Raw genomic sequence first — 27,664 nt, forward strand, 5'->3', positions numbered from 1 at the left:
TTCCAGACATAGCATCTTTAGGATGACGAGATTTAGGATAGTCTATTCCACTACTGCCTCGCATACATACAGCAGCCGGTTCCTTGACAGTTGAATGTAAGTGCAGTCATCCCCTTGCGTGCTGTTCATATCTCGTGTCACACGCCCTTTTTATGTAGGGACTTAATCAGAGCTCGTTTCTCATTTAATCTCTCTATTTTCGGAGTTTCCCTACCCCATTCAAGTTCTCTAGCTCTTTTCGAAAACATTCTGTAACCTGCTGTTATGTCTTTCATGAGATGACATTCTTCATAAACCTCAAAGGAATAACTGTCAGTTCATGAACCTTTCAATTTACCCTCGTACAAAAAACAAACATTTTGTAAAATATTGATGCCAACAACATTATTTCACGGTCAGCAGGTACAGAAAACAGACATAAAAAGCCACCAGAGCATGGTTCATCAACAGAGAAGTATATGCTTATCAAAGTCTTTACTCTGAGTTTTGCCGCCAAGGAAACCTTTCTGCCTCTGGGTCTTCTCGAATCAATGAAGTCCCGCGATCCGTGATGACATTGCCGCTGGCTCCATCTATCAAGATAAGGGTAGGCAGGCCGACGATCTGGAAATGTTTCGACACACGTGCCTAGGTAAAGAAACATTGCTAATAAATCAATGCATTGATTATCCGAAAGGAAACTTGGTTCGGTCGTAATTGACATCATCATGGCCCTATATGGCCAGCTACGTTTTAAACGTACATCAATACAAAAGACTGCAGCTACGGAGAATGGGTGAGGGTTCACTCCGCTGTTAAATATTCAAACAATATCAGGGCTTCACATGGTGTACCCACGTGGGGGATCGAACCCGCGTGTCTAGCGTGACGAGCAAACGCTTTAACTACTACGTTTCCACATTATTAATATTTTGACATGATATGGCTGATAATTTGCTGTGGTAGAACTGTACTGCACACAACAGACGTACATGTTTTTTACTAGAACGTCGATTATTATGAGAATTATAATAGGAAAATAACATAAGTACTACTAATAACAGAGAAACATGAAAATATTTTTATGGGGCGATTTAGTATCAGCCCTTTTCCAAGAGCCCCGTGGGGATTCTGGGTTAGAACTACTCCCCAGCTATCTCTGCTGGTTGTAAGAGGCGACTTAATGGATCGGATGGTCAGGTTTGGTGACTGGGCTGATTGTGTGTCATTGTACCCCGACGACGTTGATCTTTGGTTACAGTATCAAACACAGGATTGTCCGTCGTATAGCTGGATTATTGCTGGGTGCGGCGTTAAACAACAAACAAACAAAAACTTCTGTGAGCCGAAATAGAAAATGACATATCTACCTCTGCTTCTCTGTCTTTAAAGTCCACCGCTAGCCACGGCATGGTGGAAAAGTATTCGTCGAAATCTTCTTTCTCTTCATCCGAACTGAGAAACACGATCTGGAGGGCGCCATCATGTTTTGTTGAGGTCACGTGGTTGTAGAATGCCAGAAGCTGTTTTGTGAAATGCCGACACGGCGGACACCACTGGGCCCCGAAATACAGACCTGGAAGAAACAAAGAGTAGAAGCTTACACGAAATCTTTGAAACACAACTTGTTTCAAGTAATTCATCAATGTTGAAGCATTTTATTGCCAAAATGAGTAGGACATATATATTTGTCGCGATACTGATCATAAACGAATCAATGCGATGCATTATTTAGTAATTTACGTTATTATTGATGTGAGAGGCGAATTTTTGAAAAAATGTAGTGAAGTTATTTCAAAGGGCGCCATTCGACTCTTGCTCAAAAGTTCTGGCTTACAACATCTATGACCTCAGTATGGCTTTCAAAAAGTGTTATGATAGACATGAGGAGGATATTTCCATACTTGACGCATCGGTGACAAAAATTATGTCCCAATGTTGACTTTAGATGTGCCAGAATCCTACAATCATGGGTGGAAACACGTCCCGGCTACTGGTTTGTGGTTTGTCAGGACCAATCCCGTACTTGTGAATTTCTCCAACATGAGACAACAGCTGTGATACTGACTGGAATACCGTTAGTGTGTGTGTGCGTGCATGCGTGCGTGTACCACACACAGGAGTAGGGAATTCAATGTTGTTTGATGTGATTCCCTATTTTGACTTGTCAGTTGAAAAATCGACTTGCCATGTGTTCCTGGCGGGTGCAACAGTTGGTGCAGCATACGCTCACTATGAGAGGGATTCATTGACACAAGCTTGCCATTCAGACGGAATCGTGACATGTTTTCTGCTTTTAGTAGAGAGTTGTTATGATTATGGATATGGTTTGACGTTTTAATTTAGGCCATAAAGGGCAAGGTAAGGTGTTAGACAGCGACACAACCCTTTCCATATCCAACAGAAATCTCTTCATGAAGCTGAGTTGATTGTGCGATTCTGACCATATCACGAGCATGTGTTTACGAATCACTATCACTATGATACCAGGTGTTCGCGAAAAGGTGAGCGTATCCTGCCGCGCCGGTGGCACTCGTCACAAACACACGCACAGGCAAGTCAATTGTTCACGTGAAAAACAAAACAAAAGATATTGTACAGGTAAAAAAGGGAATTTAATCGGACATCATTTTTGTCACTGGTGCGTTAAATTTGGAAATGTGTTCCACATGTCTACCATAAAACATTTTGAAAGCTCTACTGGGGCCTCGGATGGTGTAACCTTAATCAAACAAATTCTGAGCAAGAGTCGCATGACTCTCTTTGACATCTTGGTAGCATGGGGGGGGACGTTTAGACGTAGACGTTTTCAATGAGGAAGTCCAGCATTTCACAAATTGTTTTCTCAGTAAACTTCAGATGACATTTGCTTTCATCTGTTACACATTGTCCTGAACCTCTGAATAGAGATACGTAACTGTATCTGTGTTCACCACAAAAAACATGGATCAAGGATTTAAGTTTTTAAGTTTGATAGTGGTGTTCAAAGTAGAAAAATCCAATATTTTGACAAAATGGAAGTTGGTTCTTTTCTGACATTGTTTATGAGAATCCACATGGTATTAATTCCACTTGTCTCAAATACTTTTTGTAAATATAAAGAAAGCCCTTCCTCGATTGTTATAAGGATTATGGTTAGTCTTTGAGACAGGGATTCGGTGGTACATTTGATGGACCCAGCAATATATTTCTCTTTGTACGGAATTTTATGGAGCTTTGGAATCAAGTACAAAAGAGGAATGGAAATGTCTTCAGGTTTAAGAGTCAAGTCAAAAGTTGACAGTACTGATTTATGGTTTTGGCAGATTTCTTCCTGAGTTAGCATACTGGCTTTATATGTGGCATTATTTGATATGTCAGTCATACCAAGTTCTTTGATCAAACAATGAATGTAGTGAGGATTACATATAATGGTTATGTTATTTGAGGTCTTGTCAGTGGGAACAACTGCAAACTGTTCATGTAGGGCAGACAGACTTTGGATGACAACTGGCTGGGACAGAATGAGCTTTTTTCCAATTCAGTTCTCACTTTTCAAGTTTTGTGCATTCAACCAATGACTGCATCACGCACTGACTTAACCCACTCTGAAAGACATTCAACAGGTTCCTCTTCTCTTTTGGCCCATGTTTTGGCATACTCTTAAACAGCATCCATAATGATTTTTGAAACCTTTTGTACATGATGAAAGCAATAAGCTTTCTGAAATCGTAAAGCTTAGTCTTTGACTTTTCACTCTTCGCGACTTTAATCAACAGCAAATGAAGAGGAAAGCCGAACATGTATAATGCAAAAAGGCTGATATTACAGGTTTTCATGAAGTTTTTTTTCTTAAATTATAAAAAAGAAAGCCTAATCTGCTTGTTTTAGGCTGGTGATAGTGTTAGTTCACCTACTGTCAAGAAGTCAAATTAAGATTTTCACTCGAAGAACTAAAATCGGCACTTTTCACTCATTTTAGTCATCATGCCTTTCTGCTGAGCCATAATTTAGGTAAATACAAGTCAGGTGATTCAAAAAAGAAATGAAAAAAGAAAACTAGTTGTGAGTAATTTGAACATGTCCGATAAATGATGTTACCAAATTGCAAAGTTTTGCACAACTTTGAAATTGACTATTCCATTTGGTCCTTATCAAGTCGACCACCCCGTCTGCCGGGGAGCGGAAGGTCCGGGGTTCGATCCCCGGTCGCGTTATATCAAAAGACGTTAAAATATGGTACTTGTTGTCACTCTGCCTGGGGCTCGGGGCTAAGACAAGGTATACTGTGTCTGAGTGGGGTGAAACTACGGCATGGTTTCTCAGTGGGCTAGCACCATCAAATCGGCATTAGTCCAGACTAGTGCAAGCAGCCACACACACACACACACACACACACACACACGTATGCACGCACGCACGAACACACACGCACGCATGCACCCCCCCCCCCCCCCCCCCCCCCCCCACACACACACACACTTTATAAGTGCAAATGAAACCCCATTTCACCTCACCTTATCAAACCAGATCCTTTCTACAATATGCACGACTTCATATATTAAACACCGCCTCCGTGGTCTTGTGGTAGAGCGTCCGCCCGGAGAGCGGAAGGTCCGGGGTTCGATCCCGGGCCGCGTCATACAAAAAGACGTTAAAAGATTGTACTTGTTGTTACCCTGTCTGGCGCTCGGCATTAAGGGGCTAAAACAAGGACTGGTCGGCTCGGAGTCAGTATACTGTGTCTGAGTGGGGTATTCATGTTAAACTGCGGCATGGTATCTCAGTGAGCTAGCACTATAAATCGGCATCAGTCCGGACTAGTACAAGCAGCCACACACACACATACACGTGCATGCACGTCGCTATATAAGTGCAATAATCTTGGACGCGACGTTAAACCCCATTTCACCTCACCTCATATATTAAACCCTGAATGCGATACCATAGGAATGTACACTCACCCACCACAGCCCCTTCCCTGGTCAGCGACGCGGGGTCAGCCTGATACCCGTGTCTGTCCACCAGCGAGTCTCCAAGAAGTTCCACAATGGAAGTCATCCTCTACACCCCGGCTGATTCCTGGTGCGACAGTCAGTGTTGAAGAAAGTCACTTGGAAGATGAAGACCTTGGCGCTGACGCTAACTGCCGGACTGCGAGGCGGTTATGCGTGGTAATGACCGTCAACACTATTGTAGGGCTTCCTTGCGTTCGATTTCTGCCAGGATCCGCTTCTCATTCAGGAAGTATGTACATGAAATTGCTTTCTTAATAAGCCGCTAATACTGCTGCAACGTGACTCACTTTACGATCATGAGATCTAACGCAATCGTGATTCCGAATATCCGTAATGAATATTGTCTATCGGACGATATTACTGCCTCTGCTAAACGACATATCCCAAGTAGCGATACTGTTTTCAGTTCAGCAATCCTTTACAAAATTGTGCATCATGTGCTTTATACAATGTTCATCCAATAGCGTGCTCTGTATCAACTGACTAATACCATATACTGGTACTATTAGTCCCCCGTCGTGTCTGGGAAGTTGGGTGTTATATTACCATGGTAACGTACCGTATTACGTTGGAGACGGGATACACAATGGAAGTCGCGACACGGATGTAAGTGATTTCGGTTAAATGTATATACATATATATAAATATAGGTGTGTGTGAGTATGTATACCACAGGAAACAGACTACTTCCTGCAGTAGTTGATAGCATTACTTATGACCAATAGATTCTGTTGTTATAATGCTATCTCCAATGTGACTGATGATTAATGAATAAAAGAAACGGCAAATAGAAATCTGGGAATTTGTCAAACTGTAATGCATCTTTAGTCAGCCAATTTGTATTCCGAAATAACTGAAGGTCTTGTATTATGTTTTACTATCATGGATATGGTAATTTATGGTTTGGGATGAGAAATGTAAATTTCAGTTTTCTCTGTATTGTTAACATATTGACTACATATGTAGTGCATGTAGCACACCCCTACCGGGTCAGATCCCATCACCAGCCACCACTGCTGGTTGTAAGACGGGGCCAGGTGGATCAGGTCAGGGTGGTCGTTGATAATGTGTCCTTGCTGATGAGTGAGTGAGTGAGTGAGTTAAAAGTTAACGTCGCATCGTCATTATTTCAGCCATACAGCGACGAGACCATGATATCTTCACTGGTGAGTCATGGGAGCAAAGTTGTATTAAAAACAAATTTTATCAGACACATTTCTGTTTAACAATACCAATCATACAGTTTAAAACACGGGCCTTGTGGACTTGTACCCCGACGGTGTAGATCGTTGCTCCAATATCAACCACTGGGTTGTCAGGTCCAGATTTGATTATTTACAAGCCGCCGTCATAAAGCTCATTTATTTCTGAACAACAAACAAGCATGAACCAACCATGTGTTTTTAACTTGGAAATTGTCTCATTTTGTAGAATGTTTCTTTAAAAGTGAGTGAGTATATTGGCTATTTCAGTTACAACAGCTTGGAAATCACGAAGTTTCGACGTTTATCACTTTGGTGAGACCCACGAGCACGGCAGGGTGCTGAAACACCTAGAAACATAATCAGGTCGAGCCGGTTCATTAACAGGTTTCACACGTCCATGTCGGGTTATTAGTGGCCGATTATCACACGCCAAATACAGCGTGTGTCTTGATAATAATCAATCACAGCGTTATTATCGTGTGTGGCTGATACACAAACACCTTTTGTCAGTTTTGGTTACATTCAATTCTCACCAGCAACAATCAGGGACATTCCGGATGTAGCCATAAGTATGTGTTTGTGTGTCTGTTTGTGCGTGCGCGCGCGCAATTGTGTGTGTGTCTGTATGTGTGGGTATGTGTTTATGTGTGTGTGGTTGTGTGTGTGTGTGTCTGTTTGTGCGTGCGTGCGCGCGCGCAATTGTGTGTGTGTGTCTGTATGTTTGGGTATGCGTTTATGTGTGTGTGGTTGTGTGTGTCTGTTTGTGTGTGCGTGCGCGCGCGCAATTGTGTGTGGGTATGTGTTTATGGTTTTTTGTGTGTGTATGTGTTCGTTTGTGTGTGTGTGTTTATGTGTGTGTGTTTGTGTTTTTGTAATTTTTGTGTGTTTGTTTGTGTGTGTGTGTGTCTGTCTGTTTGTGCGTGCGTGCGTGCGCGCGCGCAATTGTGTGTGTATGTGTGCGTTTGTGTATGTGTGTGTGTGTGTGTGTGTTTGTAATGTGTGCATGTGCGTTTGTGTGTGTGTTTGTGTGTGTGTGTGTTTGTGTGTGTGTTTGTGTATGTGTGTGCGTGTGCGTGTGCGTGTGCGTGTGTGTGTGTGTGTGTGTGTGTGTGTGTGATCTGTAACTCCGATACGACACCTCCCTGTGTGCAGATCTGTGGACACGCCCATAAGAGGTCGTGTGAAGTGAACTTTGACCGCCTAATCTGAATAAAGGAGGAATGGATTCATGGGCCCCTCGGACGTCAGTTTTCTTAAACGTTTCCGCTTTTTCTTCACCACCTCGTTTCTGAAATTTCAATTTTAACAAAACAAACCCCCCACAAAACACTAATGTATTCCTCGTGAGGGTATAGATGTCATAAAGGTCGAATACATGGCATACCGTCGTGTTGATGCTCATGTCCACGGAGAGGAGATTCACTGATTCACCAAAGTTAACGTTGTAGCAAGTACATCGCGTATCTAATGCAAATGATGTATTTTCTTCATCAGGGAGTTCGATATTTGACATATTTCCATGAGAGGTCAAGCATCTTTCAATCGTATTACATATTCCCAGACTACCGCCATGCAGCTAAGCTATGACAATCAGCCATTGTCTGAATGACAATATCCCACCACCTGACGCCCCCTGCCATGGCGGTGTCCTCAGACTTTCACGTAGAGAGGTATGAACACGGAGCAAAACATCAGATTTTAATGAGATTGCAATTTTTCAAAATTCACTATCATTATATCTTCAAGGATGTTTTCCCAAAGTCTATTTTTGACATAAATACATCCTTGTCCTGGTTGATGTGTCCATTGTGCTAGATCTGAGACTCTGAACAGTAAGAGTGAACAGGAGATGGCTTACAGGAAATGACAAGAAAATCCTGAACAGAAAAACAATGAAACATACACGAGTCACTCTCTTATAATTTAAATCTGTGCAAATATAAAAAATAAGTTTTTTTGTTTGTTTTAGGTGGTAGATTTCATTTAGCTTCACTACATTCGACATTACTTAACTAAATGACTTAGATTTTAGAAATTCGGTTCCGTTTCCAATGAGTCATATTCATTGTGAAAGAGTTTTTAAACAGGACATAACATGATATTTTTTTATCCGAATTTTGTACCTAACACTTTAATATAACAAACATTTAATTTAAATAAAAAATGATCTCCTTAATATAATGTTTACTACCTCTCTGTTTCCGTAGTCTATCTGTTTAAGTGTTCAACCCTTCTGAGAAGACATACTCCACGTGATCCATGATATACACAAATTTGCATTTGTTTACAATTCCTGACACAATAAGTAAATAAATTGATATAACCTTGTTTTGTAGACGTTACGGGTATTTTGTTAAAATCCATGCAAAATAATATTTACATGTATATCTGCTTATTTGCTGAAAGTGGAAAAGTGTCTAAAATATACGTGATCCAGTCATTGTTCTAAATTAATTATATTTTTTGCCATTGAATTACCCTGGTATTGTATTGTATGGACATACAAGTATATTGTTACGGTTTGGACGCTGGGACTTTCTTATTGGTTAATATCCATTTACATCATTAGTAAGAGCGACAGGAAAGTCTTGATTAGGATATATTGGCATTCAGTGTGGCCTTTAATCTGTGATCTCGTTCTCCAGCTTTGCAGCTTGTAACACGTATATGTTGTAACGGCAGTGAGATGCTCAAGTGTTTGCTTCTATGGTATACTTAAAGATAATCATTTTAACATATTCTAATAGTTGATACACATACACATTAGTACATAAATAAAAGTTCTAAAGTACCAAATGTCTTTATCCTTCCATTGTGTACATTCTGTCACCGTTTCTGTCAAAACCGTTACATTTCTGTTTTTGTTAAATGGTCCAAATTTACATCTTTTGAATACACTTCCCAATCGCTTGAGGTCATATATAAGCTTAAAAACAAATGCCAGTTCTAGATTCAATAATGAATTCCTCTAAAGTTTAAGTTAACACATAACAAACCCAACGTATTTATATTTACCGAGATATTTTTATTAATTTGTCCAAACAGTGTAACAATATTTTTTGTTTCTTATATATATATATTTTTTAAAGATTTTGCAAACACAAAACTACTTTTTAAGTCGCAAATACTTGGGTGTGGTGAACCGTCCCTGTGTGTTAGGCAGAGAGAATTTACGTCTGAAGGTTTTACATTTGTAATAGAATTATTTAATTTTCCGTTAGACAAGAACACAAAAAATATATAATAAATAGGATATTCCTTTAAATATCACCTTTCCCACCGTCACTCGATGAGAGAAACATGATATTTCACTCGACACATGAAATATCTTCTATATATACAAGGGACGAGTGTATTGACAGGCATGGTCAATGTCAACTACAGCGAATCAAATTTGGCATACAATCTCATTCTAATCGTTGATGATCGAACATGTAATGTAACTGTCAGCTGTCATTCCGTCAAGTCATCAATGCGGACACGCTGATGGTAATCACGACGTAACAGCTGATCGTGCAGCAGCTCAGTAACAGAACAAGGCACAACATCCGGGCACAATAACCGTCGTCACGCCGAAGCTCCCTATTGATACAATGAGTGAAGCCGACTCACTCACTCACTCACTCACTCACTCAGGACGTTAGCGATGAAAGTTGGTACCCTCCTTCAAGAACTATAGCCGTGTTTCACAACTGATATCCGTATTGCGGTATGTTTGAACTGGCTTAGATACTGTGACTTCTTGTCCTTGTTTAGATAAAATGGTAAACCTACAAAATAAACCTGCATGATTGCGATTTATCATAATGGCTTCTGGGCTATTTATCATGACATTGTCCATGTGAACAGGAGTGTACTGATTTCTTTTATTAATATTAAAGTCATTAGCCGCAACCTTTGATGATTTTACTGTAAGACGATATCTCAAAGTCAGGAGGTGATGTGAAATGAGGTTTAACACGTAGCGTCCACGATTATTGCACTTATATAGCGACGTGCATGCACGTGTGTGTGTGGCTGCTTGTACTAGTCCGGGCTGATGCCGATTTATACTGCTAGCCCACTGAGATACCATGCCGCAGTTTAACATGAATACCCCACTCAGACACAGTATACAGACTCTGAGCCGACCAGTCCTTGTTTTAGCCCCTTAAAGCCGAGCGCCTGGCAAGGTAACAACAAGTACCAACTTTTAACGTCTTTTGGAATGACGCGGCCTGGGATCGAACCCCGGACCTTCTCCAGGCGGACGCTCTACCACTAGACCACGGAGGCGGTCACACAGTCTGGACATTTCAACACTAAGAATTGCACAATAGGAACAATTTTGTAATAACATATAAAAGTCAAATCTGATTGAAACATTTGGCAAGAAAGCAACCTGAAACGTAATGGCTGATCGTAAGCGGGACCACGTTACATGTACGTATTCTAGTGAGTGAGTATAGTTTTACGCCGCTTTTAGCAATATTCCAGCAATATCACGGCGGGGGACACCAGAAATGGGCTTCACACATTATACCCATGTCGGGAATCGAACCCGGGTCTTCGGCGTGACGAGCCAACGCTTTAACCGCTAGGCTACCCGACCGCCCCGTACGTATTCTATCTTTGTGCTGTATATTTAGGTACGTTATACGCAATGCATACTCTTTGAAACTGTATGGTTTCAGATATCCGCACGAATAGACACATTTGAGAATGTCTTTCATATTCTATAGAATCTATTTATTGCTTCTGTAGTTATGTTTATCTGCAACTATTGACGGCTATATACGCCACACATCTTAAGGATCACACAGGCATGACTGCGTTGCATGGACTTGTTTTGTAAACAAACTTCTGCTGGGATCTAGCATTGTTCGTTATTTATGCGAGACAAGAACCGTCACTAATGGCAGAGAACGTGGTCTGAGGAATGAAAATCAGGTTTATTCTGTTACCAGAGTATAGGAATCAATATATCCAGATTTCAACACTGTGGCTGTTTGGTGCCCAGGGTGCCGTTGTACAAAGCGATCTTAGCGCTAACGCCCATACCTTATCATAGACTTAAATTCAATACAATACAATACAAAGTGGTTTGTTTGTGCCTCACCATTTGTACATAAAGAAGATAAAACTCAGCGGAGCATGGTACATTGAAACACATGTACAAACGCTACCCCATATCATCGATCCCAATTGCGTGGATCGATGCTCATGATATCAATCACTGGATTGTCTGGTTCAGACTCGATTATTTACAGACCTCCATCATATAGCTGGAATATTGCTGAGTGCGGCGTTAAACAACAAACCAACCAACCAACGACAAACGCCACCCAAACGGGTTAAGAGAGAATGAAAAATCAAGAATAGTTCTTATTAAAAACATTAAACTTACATTCACATAAGGTATATAATATATGAGTATAAATACATAACTTAGCGTAATATACACCATAGAGAAGGAACAGGTAAAATAAATAAATATATAAAGTAAATAAATGCGACTGTCTAAGCTAAGATTGTTTGTACAATGCCACCCTAGGTCCCGTTCCACAATGCGATGTCAACTCTAAAGGCTGTCAAACGTCCACGTAAATGTATAGGAGTTGCTATGGACGTAGTCCGATGGCGTGCACGTATTATGCCACGTGGCGTGTTGTTGGTGATGCGCACGGAGGGCAAGTGTTTGTTCGCTGTCTCTTAAAATGTCCAGAGAAAAATAACGGCTTCTGCATCTGTAAACATCGCATCGATAATACTATCCGTCATATATCCGTAATTTTTCATTTAAAGGTAGGTCGGTTCAAATTCTGAGTTTGCGGGTGCAGATGCGGGTGTGGGTAGGTGGGCGTGGGCGTGGGCGTGGGCGTGGGCCAAATCATATGATAAATGGTGGGGGAAACTTCGTCGGTATTACAGTAATACAAAAGATATTATTTTGGTCTGGTCATTCAGGATCCTATCCTATGAACACCCCCCCCCCCCCCCCCCCCCCCCCACACACACACACACACTCGACCCGTAACTGTGTATAAAGTGCTTTTAGTGGTAAATAAATATCATCTTGGTATAACCCAACTCTTCGCTTTTCGCACCAGTGAATGTTGTACCACAGCGGTATAGCTGCAAACATGTGGAGCCATAATAGGTAATCACAACACGTCGATTAACACTGCCACCGGGGACTCGTGGACCTGAGATTCAACTGAGATCAATAGCGACGCCTCCAGGGACTAGGCCGACGTATGCATACCACAACATATCCACGACCTTTTCCACTGCGGCATATATTAGATGACAATCAATCGATGATCGCGCACGTCTTTATCAGGAAATGCTTTCAATCTGAAGCCCTGGGGTGAGTGAGTGAGTTGGGTTTTACACCGCGATTAGCAATATTCCAGCAATATCACGGCTGGGGACATAAAGAATGGGCTACACACATTGTACCCATGTAGGGAATCGAACCCGGATCTTTGGCGTGACGCGTTAACGCTTTAACCACTGGGCTACCCCACCGCCCCTTAAGCCGATGGTCGTGTTTGTTACCATAGCAACAGTACAGGGAGCCTCGCGTGTCCTCGTGGTATAGTGTATCGATATAAGAATGACATGTCTTTGGATATATGAAACTGTAAAACGTCGCAACATGACAGTTCACGGTTTAATTATGACCCTGGGAATTTGACGTCAATTTGACGTCACACATTCGTGTTTACCTGAAATGGTACATCTCTCAAATCTATGTGCGGTATTCACACTTTCTCCAAGGTTCGCTGACTTCCCTGGGCACACCTGCAGAACCCGTTTAACTATACTTCTCACTGAATACGTCGCAGAAATGTAATTCAATAGAATCAATACAGTCAGGGTCGAACGCTCCGCTACTATCATTGGACGCTCATATCTTATGTATGTTCACAGCTGTACTCTTCTGTAGGTTCATCGCCTTCTTCTTAATATCTGCCGATTCATCTAGGTCACTGTTGTTTCACAATGATACTGGTGTCGATATAAACGTCTACATAGGCACGTGATGACACAAAGTAGCATTAAACAAGTATAACCCATCCTGGACCCGATATACCTGTACCTGCATATGCCAGCATACACCTGCATATACCGGCATACACCTGCATATACCGGCATACACCTGCATATACCGGCATACACCCGCATATACCGGCATACACCCGCATATACCAGCACACACCTGCATATACCGGCATACACCTGCATATACCAGCACACACCTGCATATACCGGCATACACCCGCATATACCAGCACAAACCTGCATATACCGGCATACACCAGCACACACCTGCATATACCGGCATACACCCGCATATACCAGCACACACCTGCATACACCCGCATATACCAGCACACACCTGCATACACCCGCATATACCAGCACACACCTGCATATACCGGCATACATCTGCATATACCAGCACACACCCGCATATACCGGCATACACCCGCATATACCAGCACACACCTGCATATATTAGCATATACCGGCGACATGCGCCAATCACATTGACACGCGCACAGTTATACGGAATTCGACAAATTCACATTCTATATAATATTACTTTAGTGGTTGCGGGGAATTTATTCCATGAATGTATATGTGTTATTGGTTTTAAATAAGACTTGACGCCTCAGTGCATCTTGCCGTCTCTCGGTTGGTATATAAGTACAATTTTAAAACACCTGTGAGAAATTCATTTTACGGGTTGTCCATGTTATTGCGGGAGTTGCGGTATTGTTGATGCATGGTGTGTTCGACTGATGTGGACTGGATGCAGCTTATCACATGATCAGAGTTTAATTCTCACAGCTGTTTGTCCTTGTCTCACTGCAGACAAAGATCGTTACCTGCCAGATACTGATTTCATAACTGAGAGGTTTTGCCGTTGTACGTTGTGTTTCACATCTATTCAGATTTATTTAAGTACCTTTCTACCTTAATACTTATTTACAATAATTTTAAAACATAATCTAAGCAATGAAGAATCTATATAAAGCACTATGTCTTTCGAAGGCAGCGACCATGCATTGACGTTTTATCAGAGTTCCATTTTTATGATGCTAACAATAACAAAATATAGTCACTGTGATAATACCTTTGAAAATTATTACAATTTCCTTTCGATTAAGAACATACTCTCCGCCATAATAACTGTAAAAATACACGGAAAATAGGGCGGATCTGCAACGCAGTCATGTGTCATGCATGAAATCGATAGACCTGATTCAGCATGTTTACAGTTACCTCCCTTATATAAACGGCCGCATGTTACTCAGGCCGTAAATCGTCACCCGTGTCCTCTGAACGTATTTGACTTCCAGTCAACAGACACTAACATTATAAAACTGCGGCGGGAAGGTTATAAACATGAGCGGAAAATACGACCTCGCTGAGCTTTTTGGGACGAATGTACTTGACCAGCATAAGAACAAAGTAGACGTGTCATATATCACTGGCGATGGGAAATACGTTGGTAAGTAACGATCTTCATTCTAGGGCTCAATACTTGTCTTTCTCGCTCTATCCTCGCGAGTTTTGACAAGACAGCTGTGTCACACTATGTTTGTGTTTAATGTTATAAGTTATCTATGATCATAAACGTGGAGAAGCAGAATGTAGAATGCAATGTGAATGTGATTTAAAGAATTGATGGTTAATCATAGAACGTGTCAGCTGTGACGATATGTACAGTGGAGCATTGCTGACACAGGTAATGTATGTATGTATGTATGTATGTATGTATGTATTATTAATGGATGGATGTGGGTAGGTTTGTCCAGTGATTAATATAATTAGCATCGATCCACGCAACTGGGATATACGATGACATGTATCAACCAAGTCAGTGAGCCTGATCACGCGATCCCCTTATATAGTCGCCAAACTTGATCGGGTGGTCAGGCTCGCTGACTTGGTTGGTGCATGTCATCGTATCCCGATTGCATGGCTATATGCTCATGATGCCAATCACTGAATCGTCTGGTCCAGACTCGATTATTTACAGACCGACATTATATAGCTGGAATATTGCTGGGTTCGGCCTTAAACAACAAACAAACAAAGAAACAAACAAACCCCCGCCATCGGGGTACGATGATACGCAATTAACTAAGTCCGAGCATTCCATTTAATCCCCTCTACTATAGTACCATTCTCACCCGGAGTCGCCACGGGGATGGCTGGTCGGTACAAACACGTCCTTCCAATGATTCGACAATCCAGACATTGGATAGATAGATTCGAACACGTCTACTAGGTATTGTAGAGTTAAGATTAACTGGGTCAAGGTTTCAAATAGTTCAGAATTTGTTTTTAACCGATGGTTCTACAAATGCTGTCGTAGTGTATCACGGCGCCATGTCTGTGGAACACGTCTGCATCATGTAAGGGATGGCGGGATAGCCTAGTGGTTAAAGTGTTCGCTCGTACTTCAGAAAACCCGGGTTCGAATCTAATGTGTGATGTGCCCGGAAAAAGCTAAATATTGAGGCATGGAATCTTATTCAATCGGTATTGAAAGAAATATCATTCCAATTTCCTTAAAGCATGTCATAATACAGTTGACAAACTGGCATACCCTAACAGATGAACTCTATGTCATTTCATATTGATAACACGAGAATTGCCTTGGCTTATCACATGTATATTAACTGATTTCCTTGTTTGGGAAAAGCCGTGACTGACTGACACGCAGTGCCGGGGTTGTGTTGACCCGTAAGCCGTTCAGTCAGCCTCAGTGCTTATATATCAAGTAGAATTTGTTTGAACAATAAATAAACCGGCTATTGTGCGTGTAAGGGAATTAGTCCATGTCGTCATGGTAACGCACAACGCATGTTCAGCGTGAGAGCGGACAAGAGGCTACGATATGGTGATGTTTATAGTGTAAACAATTAGTGAACTATCATTCGGCGAATACCCGCGGTGTCGTGCCGGGTTAGCGAAAATCCAGTTTTCACTAGTATCAGTAAAGCGAAAACACAAGTTGGGGTATTTGTCCTACGAAGGCGAGAAATGAGTAATTGCTATAAAAAAACACCGGATTACCGTAGTTTAGCATGTTTAGATTAGCGCCCGTGCTGTACAAACAGAGGAGAGGAGAGGAGAGGAGATTCACTAGAGAGTCGTTTCGTAAAAACATAATACAGTTGGATGTTTAAACACAGGAGAAAAGATGATCAGTTTCTTAATTGAACAAACAATTAGTTTCTTAGTTGATAGGGGTTATGATACCGATGGGTTTAGAGGATAGTCGTACCCGCAGCATTAATACGTATTTACTTCCAAGGAAAGGCGAGGGCAATATTCAAACGTGAAGAATAATCGTTATGAATGGGACACCCATCGCTGATAAAACAACTGTAGTAATATGCAATTGTTATACCTCCGTACCACGTGACGAAACAATACATTTCAATGTCGACCCCTAAATCATGTGACTGGCACTGACCGCGAATATTGACTCGTCACATGATCAGTATTGACCTGTCGCGTGATGAATGTTCACTCGTCTACTACAAAACAAGATGGCGTCTCGTATGCTTTGCAGCTGAGCTAACATTTTTTCGCTTTACGGGCCCTATGCTTGTCGTACGAGGCGACTAACGGGATCGGGTGGTCAGGCTCGCTGACTTGGTTGATGCATGTCATCGTATCCCAATTGCCTCGAACATTTCTGAGTGCGGCGTTAAACAACAAATAAACAAACAGTGATTCAAAAAGCTAGCTGCAGTTTGAAATCCAAGGCAGAATGACTTTCACATAAATAAATAAATGAATAAAAAAATAAATAAGTGATTGACTAAGCTATGTGTTTATTTTTATAATTTTATTTTAACCGATCTTGTGTGTGCTGGAATAAAACCGCCAAACATAAAATTAAAAAAAGTGTGCCCTAAGTAACTGTAATGAAACAGGATGGATTTTAAGACTTAAACTTTAGGCCCTGAAGTGAATTTCGGTATAACAACGAAGTCAATATGCGAAAACAAGCGCCCTCAAGAATCGGGTCCTCGGGTCCTTGCTGACCTCGTCACGATTAACTATTTCTATAACATTGACAGGCAACTCACCCTGAGACTCGTTGTCATGGGTTACCCGACAGTGCTTCCGTCGTCGCTTAAGTAGTTTGCCTTGGGCGAGTGACGAAATGGGGTAAATTTGTTTGTAATATTTTGTTGGGTGGGAATGTTTTTCAGTATATAATATTCCACCACACAAATTCAAATGGAAATATACAACACGTCTCGCCATTCTCGTCATCCCACGAAGGTGGATGGTGACACGATACAGTGTTCGTCTCGCAGTGGACCCGGTTCGATTCCCCGCATATACACATTGTGTGAACCCATGTCCTACGCCGGGATACATTTATGGTTGTTGTTGGTTTGTTGATTAACGACGCACTCAGCAATATTCCAGCTATATGACGGCGGCCTGTAAATAATAAAGTCTGGACAAGACATTCCAGTGATCGATATTGTGAGCACGTCGTCAGGGTACGTATACACGAATGTAAACTGGTCAATAAGATTTAAACTCTGAGTAACCTGACTCTCTGAGTAAACCAAATGTTTTCCGTATGTTTGTTTGTTTGTTTGTTTTCCCAATGGGTGTCAGTATACAGGGCACACTCTTTCATTTGCATGGCATTGTCAATATACATCGACTTCCCGTGAAGCCTCTGTTTGTATTGTTTATATACGGGTGGCGTGTGAGTGAAGGTTGTTATACGCCGTGGCCGACAGTATTCCAGCTATATCATAATTAAATAATTAATTAAATCTGACCAGGCCATTCCTTTGTCTGAAAGAACGAGCTATGGAATCTGGTACCTTTACGCAATGAAACGCGATTGCGTAAGTCATTACCATTGCTTTCATTGTGGTGTCGACCAATGCTTGTAAGAGGCGACTAACGGGATCGGGTGGTCAGGCTTGCTGACGTGGTTGATGCATGTCATCGTATTCCAATTGCGTTGATCGATGTTCTTGATGTCAATCACTTGATCGTCTGATCCAGTCTTGAATATTTACAGATCGCCGTCATATAGCAGGAATATTGTTGAGAGCGGAGTTAAACAACAAACAAACATGATCATGGTGGAAACAGCCTCGCCGGCCGGCAACTCCCTCATCCTACCCATCTTCAGCAACCCATGCTTGTCGTAAAAGGCGACTGACTTTCTTGATGCATGTCATCGTATCTCACGTGCGTAGATCGATGCTCGTGACATCAATCACTGGATTGTCTGGTACATACTCGATTATTTACAGACCACCGTCATATAAGTGGAATATTGCTGAGAGCGGCGTTAAACAACAAACAAACAAATCATCCCACCCTCGCTCCACATGTACAGCACTGATCAGATATATTACCAACGCTTCATGTAACCCGTGATAAACTCTGGATATTTTACTGCAGGTTCGTCCAACATGCATCCAGTTGATCGTTTTCTTTACTTAAAATGCTAATTGAAGTGTAACAAATGGCACGTCTAAACAAAACGTAACACAGTTATGCATAAAACATAACACCGTCTTCTTCCTTGCTGGAGCAAATCTTATAACGATTGTATACTGAGGTGGATAAGAAGGAAAAACGCATCTACACATAAAACAATCACGAAGTGAGATGGATATAGGTGTTGACTGGACTATGTGATGATGTGTTTTTATTAGGGGTGTCACGATAAATCGAAATATCGATGTATTGCTATTGGTAAGCAATTACAGTCTAATAAATTGATTGTTAAATCAGTTTCCGATCAATAGTATCGATTTCAGTTATGAATATCGATAGTTTCGATTGTATTTACCATATCATGCGATTGAGTCACCAAAACACGCTCGCCAACGCTGCTGAGTGAGGATTAGAGATAACTGCCCTCGGTGCTTAGCAACCGGTCATTCTTAAAGTAAAATGGCGGAGGGTGACAGTCAAGTGGAGTTTGTGGCAAACTTGGGTGGAAAATTGAGTGTTTGGAAGTCTTTGGGCTATGTTAAAGAAAATAACAAGCTTGACAAAAACGTATTGGATGCCGATGGTCCATCAAACATTATACACTGAAAACTATCGAATAGTTGCTTGCAATATCAATAGTTATCGCAATAGTGATTTCCAGATCAATAGTCACCCCTAGGTTTTATATATACTGATATACTGATTCAACTACTTTTGCGCTCACTTTACTTGAGGGCATCCATTGTTCGACGATGTCTTTTATGTATGCACAGTCATGTATGTGTATGCCTGAATATATGGATGGTTGTAGGTAAATATGGCCGGGGTGTCTTAGTGACAGGTGTAAGGTGGAACTGGTGAATGAGTACGCCTGTATGTATGCTGTGTGTGCGTGCGTGCGTGCGTGTATGTGTGTGTTTGTGTGTGATTGTCTGTGTGTGTGTGTGTATATGTGTATGTGTGTGTGTGTGTGGTATGTTGCATGTTTATATTATGCTGTATGTATGCTGTGTGTGCGTGCGTGCGTGCGTGCGTGTGTGCGTGCGTGTATGTGTGTGTTTGTGTGTGATTGTCTGTGTGTGTGTATGTGTGTGTGTATATGTGTATGTGTGGTGTGTTGCATGTTTATATTATGCTGTATGTATGCTGTGTGTGCGTGCGTGCGTGTATGTGTATGTATATGTGTGTTTGTCTGTGTGTGTGTGTCTGTGTATGTGTGTTTGTCTGTGTGTCTATGTTTGTCTGTGTGTGTGTGTGTGGTATGTTGCATGTTTATATTAAATGTGTTCATGTAATCATACAGCCGTACGATCAGTATGTCTTAGAGGCTATCAGTGTCCTCGTGTATTGTACATGTTGTATGACACATGTCCAGTGCCCCCGTGTATTGTACATGTTGTATGACACATGTCCAGTGTCCCCGTGTATTGTACATGCTGTATGCTGTAGGACACATGTCCAGTGTCCCCGTGTATTGTACATGTTGTATGCTGTAGGACACATGTCAAGTGTCCTCGTGTATTGTACATGTTGTATGACACATGTCCAGTGTTCCCGTGTATTGTACATGTTGTATGACACATGTCCAGTGTCCCCGTGTATTGTACATGTTGTATGACACATGTCCAGTGCCCCGTGTATTGTACATGTTGTATGACACATGTCCAGTGCCCCCGTGTATTGTACATGTTGTATGACACATGTCCAGTGTCCCCGTGTATTGTACATGTTGTATGACACATGTCCAGTGTCCCCGTGTATTGTACATGTTGTATGACACATGTCCAGTGCCCCGTGTATTGTACATGTTGTATGCTGTAGGACACATGTCCAGTGCCCCGTGTATTGTACATGCTGTATGCTGTAGGACACATGTCCAGTGCCCCCGTGTATTGTACATGCTGTATGCTGTAGGACACATGTCCAGTGTCCCCGTGTATTGTACATGTTGTATGCCGTATGACACATGTCCAGTGTCCCCGTGTATTGTACATGTTGTATGCTGTAGGACACATGTCCAGTGCCCCCGTGTATTGTACATGTTGTATGCTGTAGGACACATGTCCAGTGCCCCCGTGTATTGTACATGTTGTATGCTGTAGGACACATGTCTAGTGTCCCCGTGTATTGTACATGTTGTATGCTGTAGGACACATGTCTAGTGTCCCCGTGTATTGTACATGTTGTATGCTGTAGGACACATGTCCAGTGTCCCCGTGTATTGTACATGTTGTATGCTGTAGGACACATGTCCAGTGTCCCCGTGTATTGTACATGTTGTATGACACATGTCCAGTGCCCCCGTGTATTGTACATGTTGTATGACACATGTCCAGTGTCCCCGTGTATTGTACATGTTGTATGACACATGTCCAGTGTCCCCGTGTATTGTACATGTTGTATGACACATGTCCAGTGTCCCCGTGTATTGTACATGTTGTATGACACATGTCCAGTGCCCCGTGTATTGTACATGTTGTATGCTGTAGGACACATGTCCAGTGTCCCCGTGTATTGTACATGCTGTATGCTGTAGGACACATGTCCAGTGTCCCCGTGTATTGTACATGTTGTATGACACATGTCCAGTGCCCCGTGTATTGTACATGCTGTATGCTGTAGGACACATGTCCAGTGCCCCCGTGTATTGTACATGTTGTATGCTGTAGGACACATGTCCAGTGCCCCCGTGTATTGTACATGTTGTATGCTGTAGGACACATGTCTAGTGTCCCCGTGTATTGTACATGTTGTATGCTGTAGGACACATGTCCAGTGCCCCCGTGTATTGTACATGTTGTATGCTGTAGGACACATGTCCAGTGCCCCCGTGTATTGTACATGTTGTATGCTGTAGGACACATGTCCAGTGTCCCCGTGTATTGTACATGTTGTATGACACATGTCCAGTGCCCCCGTGTATTGTACATGTTGTATGCTGTAGGACACATGTCCAGTGCCCCCGTGTATTGTACATGTTGTATGCTGTAGGACACATGTCCAGTGCCCCCGTGTATTGTACATGTTGTATGACACATGTCCAGTGCCCCCGTGTATTGTACATGTTGTATGCTGTATGACACATGTCCAGTGCCCCCGTGTATTGTACATGTTGTATGCTGTAGGACACATGTCTAGTGTCCCCGTGTATTGTACATGTTGTATGCTGTAGGACACATGTCCAGTGCCCCCGTGTATTGTACATGTTGTATGCTGTAGGACACATGTCCAGTGCCCCCGTGTATTGTACATGTTGTATGCTGTAGGACACATGTCCAGTGTCCCCGTGTATTGTACATGTTGTATGACACATGTCCAGTGCCCCCGTGTATTGTACATGTTGTATGCTGTAGGACACATGTCCAGTGCCCCCGTGTATTGTACATGTTGTATGCTGTAGGACACATGTCTAGTGTCCCCGTGTATTGTACATGTTGTATGCTGTAGGACACATGTCTAGTGTCCCCGTGTATTGTACATGTTGTATGCTGTAGGACACATGTCCAGTGTCCCCGTGTATTGTACATGTTGTATGCTGTAGGACACATGTCCAGTGTCCCCGTGTATTGTACATGTTGTATGACACATGTCCAGTGCCCCCGTGTATTGTACATGTTGTATGACACATGTCCAGTGTCCCCGTGTATTGTACATGTTGTATGACACATGTCCAGTGTCCCCGTGTATTGTACATGTTGTATGACACATGTCCAGTGTCCCCGTGTATTGTACATGTTGTATGACACATGTCCAGTGCCCCGTGTATTGTACATGTTGTATGCTGTAGGACACATGTCCAGTGTCCCCGTGTATTGTACATGCTGTATGCTGTAGGACACATGTCCAGTGTCCCCGTGTATTGTACATGTTGTATGACACATGTCCAGTGCCCCGTGTATTGTACATGCTGTATGCTGTAGGACACATGTCCAGTGCCCCCGTGTATTGTACATGTTGTATGCTGTAGGACACATGTCCAGTGCCCCCGTGTATTGTACATGTTGTATGCTGTAGGACACATGTCTAGTGTCCCCGTGTATTGTACATGTTGTATGCTGTAGGACACATGTCCAGTGCCCCCGTGTATTGTACATGTTGTATGCTGTAGGACACATGTCCAGTGCCCCCGTGTATTGTACATGTTGTATGCTGTAGGACACATGTCCAGTGTCCCCGTGTATTGTACATGTTGTATGACACATGTCCAGTGCCCCCGTGTATTGTACATGTTGTATGCTGTAGGACACATGTCCAGTGCCCCCGTGTATTGTACATGTTGTATGCTGTAGGACACATGTCCAGTGCCCCCGTGTATTGTACATGTTGTATGCTGTAGGACACATGTCCAGTGTCCCCGTGTATTGTACATGTTGTATGACACATGTCCAGTGCCCCCGTGTATTGTACATGTTGTATGCTGTAGGACACATGTCCAGTGCCCCCGTGTATTGTACATGTTGTATGCTGTAGGACACATGTCCAGTGCCCCCGTGTATTGTACATGCTGTATGCTGTAGGACACATGTCTAGTGTCCCCGTGTATTGTACATGTTGTATGCTGTAGGACACATGTCTAGTGTCCCCGTGTATTGTACATGTTGTATGACACATGTCCAGTGTCCCCGTGTATTGTACATGTTGTATGACACATGTCCAGTGCCCCCGTGTATTGTACATGTTGTATGCTGTAGGACACATGTCCAGTGTCCCCGTGTATTGTACATGTTGTATGCTGTAGGACACATGTCCAGTGTCCCCGTGTATTGTACATGTTGTATGACACATGTCCAGTGCCCCCGTGTATTGTACATGTTGTATGCTGTAGGACACATGTCCAGTGCCCCCGTGTATTGTACATGTTGTATGCTGTAGGACACATGTCCAGTGTCCCCGTGTATTGTACATGTTGTATGCTGTAGGACACATGTCCAGTAGTCATTAAAATAATCTGGTTTTATTTACTCTGAGTTATTGGAATGCGCTCACATGACGCTGTTTTGTTCCAGGAATCTACTTCTCTGCCCACTGGTGCCCGCCATGCCGGGGCTTCACACCGGTCCTGGCTGAGTTCTACAACAAAATAAAGAAAAACGGTCAATTGGAGATTGTCTTCGTCAGCTCGGACAGGGATCAAGCTAGTTTCGATAGCTACTATAAAGAAATGCCATGGCTCGCATTATCATTCGAAGATAGAGAAATCAAGGTAAGACATGGACCCAGATCACTGCAGTCATCACAGCAATGTCCCTTTAATAATAATAATAATAATAATAATAATATCATCATCATCATCATCATCATCATCATGACTGCAAGGATCACCCAAACCAAAGTGACTGAGTTTGGGTGAAAACCGTTTTGCCAGCTATAATTTAAGTTGTATTTTAGCTTAATGTGGGACATCTTTCCGAGGCATGTGAGTTAACTGTCTTTAAAAGTCCATTTTCCACCCTTGCCGAACTAGGCTGGTATTATGGAGTTGGACTAACGAGTCTATGCATAGTCCAATCAAAATCGCGCACCGAAATCAAAATCCGGTTCGTAAAGTGTCATGCAGATTTCGGTCGACAGCAGGATTTGCAAAGCATGTGCACCACTAACTCGTTCTCAACAGATATTTTCTATATCTTTTCATGTTTTTAATCAAGGTGCTCACGTGATTTGATGCGATGTATGACTCGTTTGATCACAATATAGATCTTGATTATCGATCAGATCGTCTTGACTTGGCGCCGCCGTTTTGTTTGAAACAAATGCAATGAGGTTGAATCTGATTGGTCAATAGGAGAGGCATAGAATGGACATTACTCGTAATAGCCACTGGTGGCGCTACGATCGAGCCCAGGAATTCTAGCCTAGTTCCGCAAGGGTGGAAACTGGACTTTTAGAGTCAGTTAACTCTCTTGCCTCGGGAAGATGAATGTGGGAGGAAAGCCAGGTGTGCAGCACATAGGGAACCAATGAACAGTGGACTAGCTGGGATCATGATCGGGGCTTATTTGGGTTTCGAAAAGCTGACCATATCATGACTGAGTCAGCCTTAGAAATTGTGTAGAATTGTCAACAGAAGTTGTATAGCTAGTCCTGCTTGACGAGATCAACTATTTACTTGGTTTTCATTTTCTGTCAGGTTTATTTAGTTCCAGTTTGTAGAAAAAACTAAGCACTGAGAACTGGTGCCAAATAATAGCTCTCAAACGCTACCAGTCAATGAGGACTACAACCACTTGCCCTCCGCACAATTTGGTAGTCTCGGGCTAGCGGGTAGTTGATTAGCGCGAATTTCGAAGGCTACCAAGGGATGCAATTCTGTTCAACCTTACGCTCGACAACCAGAGCTAGAAACTCCTCTGTCAGTTATTCAGATATAACCGCAACCAGCCACGTTTAACGGTTGCTTCCCGAGCGTATCACCGATAGTTTGAAGTAATATAGATGTTTTCAATGTTCTTCTGCAGGCAAAACTGTGCGAAACATTTGAGGTGAGAGGGATTCCCTGCTTCGTGTTGTTGGACGGCAGTACGGGGAAACTAATCACTAAGGACGGTCGTTCGCGTGTGGCGGGGGACCCGGAAGGTGCTGACTTCCCATGGAAACAGTAGCTAACTGTATTCAGTGGCACACCTGTTACTTTAAAGGAAGACGAAACATACACTTCTTTAACATTTTAATGGGCTTTACATATAGAACCTATTCACAAAAGAGGGAGCTGGGATTCTGCATGGAGACTAGTTTATTCAGCTACAGCTGCAAAAGCAGATATATATTTTTCAATTACATTTATTCGCCGAAATATGTTCGTTTTTAAAAAAACAAACCCAACAAACCCTTTGTTACTAATTCTGTAAGTTGATAGTGTGTTATATACATGTATTAATTTGTCTGAATTCAATGTTTAAAAAATAACAGTTACCTATGCCCTTTGGACTTTGGCATTCGGGATAGCCTAGTGGTTAAAGCGTTCGCCGAAGACCCGGGTTCGATTCCCGACATAGGTACAAAGTGTGAAGCCCATTTCTGGTGTCCCCCGCCGTGATATTGCTGGAATATTGCTAAAAGCGGCGTACAACCATACTCACTCACCCACACTTTGAACTTTGGTACATTTTATATTTTCTGTACATTTCTTGATACTTACCTTATGAACAGATACATTCCTATGTTTTAAAGATGTAACTTTAATAAAATTTGAAATGTTTGGTTCGTCGTACTGTATTTTTTTACAACGATATATTCCATACGGTGAATATAATAAGACATTAACAATGGCCTAGCTCTATTGCAGCTACATGTATATCCTATAGCCAACAAACCGGATGGTCGACATAGTGAGCAACAATCCACCCACAGATGCAGTGACACATTGATGGCCAGGTTAACTCATGGAATATTGCTGAGTTCCATGTTAAACAAACAATTACCTTAACACGTGACATGGGTTCGAATTTACGATTCGCTCCGATTTAGTTTTTTGGTTTGCCAGCACCGTACCGATAGGTATTACCGTTGTGGTAACATCTGGGACGTCTCTTTGAACTTGAGCCTGTGGCTGACATGTCGCCAAATACTGATCCAAATAGTTTTAAACACAACTCACTCTGGTTAGATGAAATTGGCGAATTTACATAGCCCATAACCTAAACTTTACTCCCGTTTGTTCCGGAATAATCTGAAATGTTATACTGATGACTTACGGGGTTCAAAAAGTTCTGCAATATCAATAATGATATAAGATCAATCTCATTAAAATCAAATCTAAGTTCTCGCTGCCTCTGTTTAGCGATAGCGAGAACTAAGATCTGATTTTAATGAGAATGGACAGTCATATTCTGATTACATGCTAGCAAATAGTTGACCATATGAAACAGGAGTGTCTCCGTAATGGACTTTAACAAACTAGAGGAAAGTGCACTCAATAAGTGTTTGACTAAGACAGGGTGTACAGCGAAAGAAATACATGTTAGACTGGCCGAAGCGATGGTGACTGACGTCCCCCATTACTCTGCAATTCGATTGACTGGTGAGCTTAAGCGTGGTAGATATTCCCTCGAAGATGACCCATGGCCAGGAAGGCGGAGAGAGTCCCTCGAAGATGACCCATGGCAAGGAAGGCGGAGAGATTCCCTCGAAGATGACCATTGGCAAGGAAGGCGGAGAGATTCCCTCGAAGATGACCCATGGCAAGGAAGGCTGAGAGATTCCCTCGAAGATGACCCATGGCAAGGAAGGCGGAGAGATTCCCTCGAAGATGACCATTGGCAAGGAAGGCTGAGAGATTCCCTCGAAGATGACCATTGGCAAGGAAGGCTGAGAGATTCCCTCGAAGATGACCATTGGCAAGGAAGGCTGAGAGATTCCCTCGAAGATGACCATTGGCCAGGGATTTGGGGCATCAGTGGATAGCATTGAAAACATCATTCATCAGCATCTTGGTATGTATAAGACGTCAGCAAGACGGGTACCCAGGTGCAAGAACTCCACCACACGGTGGAGGGGAGTCAAGAACTCCTTGAACTCTACAACCCGGATGAAAGAAAGTTTGTATCATGTTTGGTAACGGTGACGTTGGTTCATCACTGGGGTCGAGAGATCAAAACTGAATCAGTGCAATGGGAACATGCAACACCTTCTGAACCGAAGCAGTTGCGGACACAACCCTGACCTGGGAACATAATGGCCACAGTATTCAGGGGGCTTAAGGTAGATTATGGTAGACTATGAGTAACGTAACGAGACAGGCTTGAACGTCAGAAGCGCAGAAACACAGGGGGACTGCTGTCACCTGCCTCGACCAAAAAGGACAGAAGCTCAGCTATCACCTGGCGATGGTGACACGTGGGGTTCTGCTATCGCCATACAAGCCCAGACGTGCAGCGGTTACTATAAGGGCATGCGGCTTTTTCAGTGGTCATTCATATAATTTCCACAGCTATTTGCCCTTTACGCTAAGGGTAAGCTGTTTTGTCAGAACATCTATGATGGTTATTC

General features: G+C 42.5%; 2 protein-coding genes across 2 annotated transcripts; one reads left to right on the forward strand and one right to left on the reverse strand.

The window, feature by feature from the left end:
- Positions 1–474: 474 nt before the first annotated feature.
- LOC139469809 (nucleoredoxin-like) lies at positions 475–5,093 on the reverse strand. Its single transcript, XM_071252106.1, has 3 exons — positions 4,923–5,093; positions 1,350–1,555; positions 475–627 (listed from the first exon to the last, which is right to left on the reverse strand). Exons 1-3 carry the CDS (start codon positions 5,017–5,019, stop codon positions 475–477), a joined length of 456 nt encoding a protein of 151 aa, XP_071108207.1. The 5' UTR covers positions 5,020–5,093.
- Positions 5,094–14,480: 9,387 nt separating this feature from the next.
- LOC139469706 (tryparedoxin-like) lies at positions 14,481–25,874 on the forward strand. Its single transcript, XM_071251951.1, has 3 exons — positions 14,481–14,684; positions 23,683–23,879; positions 25,135–25,874. Exons 1-3 carry the CDS (start codon positions 14,579–14,581, stop codon positions 25,276–25,278), a joined length of 447 nt encoding a protein of 148 aa, XP_071108052.1. The 5' UTR covers positions 14,481–14,578; the 3' UTR covers positions 25,279–25,874.
- The last annotated feature ends 1,790 nt before the right edge of the window (positions 25,875–27,664 follow it).

Source organism: Haliotis cracherodii, unplaced genomic scaffold, assembly GCF_022045235.1.
Source record: "Haliotis cracherodii isolate W230 unplaced genomic scaffold, xgHalCrac1.p SCAF_2, whole genome shotgun sequence".
Classification (NCBI taxonomy): Eukaryota; Metazoa; Mollusca; class Gastropoda; order Lepetellida; family Haliotidae; genus Haliotis; species Haliotis cracherodii.

What these genes read in the sequence shown, in the direction of transcription:
- LOC139469809 (XM_071252106.1), bottom strand. Translation starts at nt 5,019, where the DNA reads ATGACTTCCATTGTGGAACTTCTTGGAGACTCGCTGGTGGACAGACAC. An exon ending in CAGGGAAGGGGCTGTGGTGG is followed by an intron (nt 1,556 to 4,922) that starts GTGAGTGTACAT and finishes TGTTTCTTCCAG; the next exon opens with GTCTGTATTTCGGGGCCCAG. An exon ending in TTAAAGACAGAGAAGCAGAG is followed by an intron (nt 628 to 1,349) that starts GTAGATATGTCA and finishes TTCTTTACCTAG; the next exon opens with GCACGTGTGTCGAAACATTT.
- LOC139469706 (XM_071251951.1), top strand. Translation starts at nt 14,579, where the DNA reads ATGAGCGGAAAATACGACCTCGCTGAGCTTTTTGGGACGAATGTACTT. An exon ending in TGGCGATGGGAAATACGTTG is followed by an intron (nt 14,685 to 23,682) that starts GTAAGTAACGAT and finishes GTTTTGTTCCAG; the next exon opens with GAATCTACTTCTCTGCCCAC. An exon ending in TCGAAGATAGAGAAATCAAG is followed by an intron (nt 23,880 to 25,134) that starts GTAAGACATGGA and finishes GTTCTTCTGCAG; the next exon opens with GCAAAACTGTGCGAAACATT.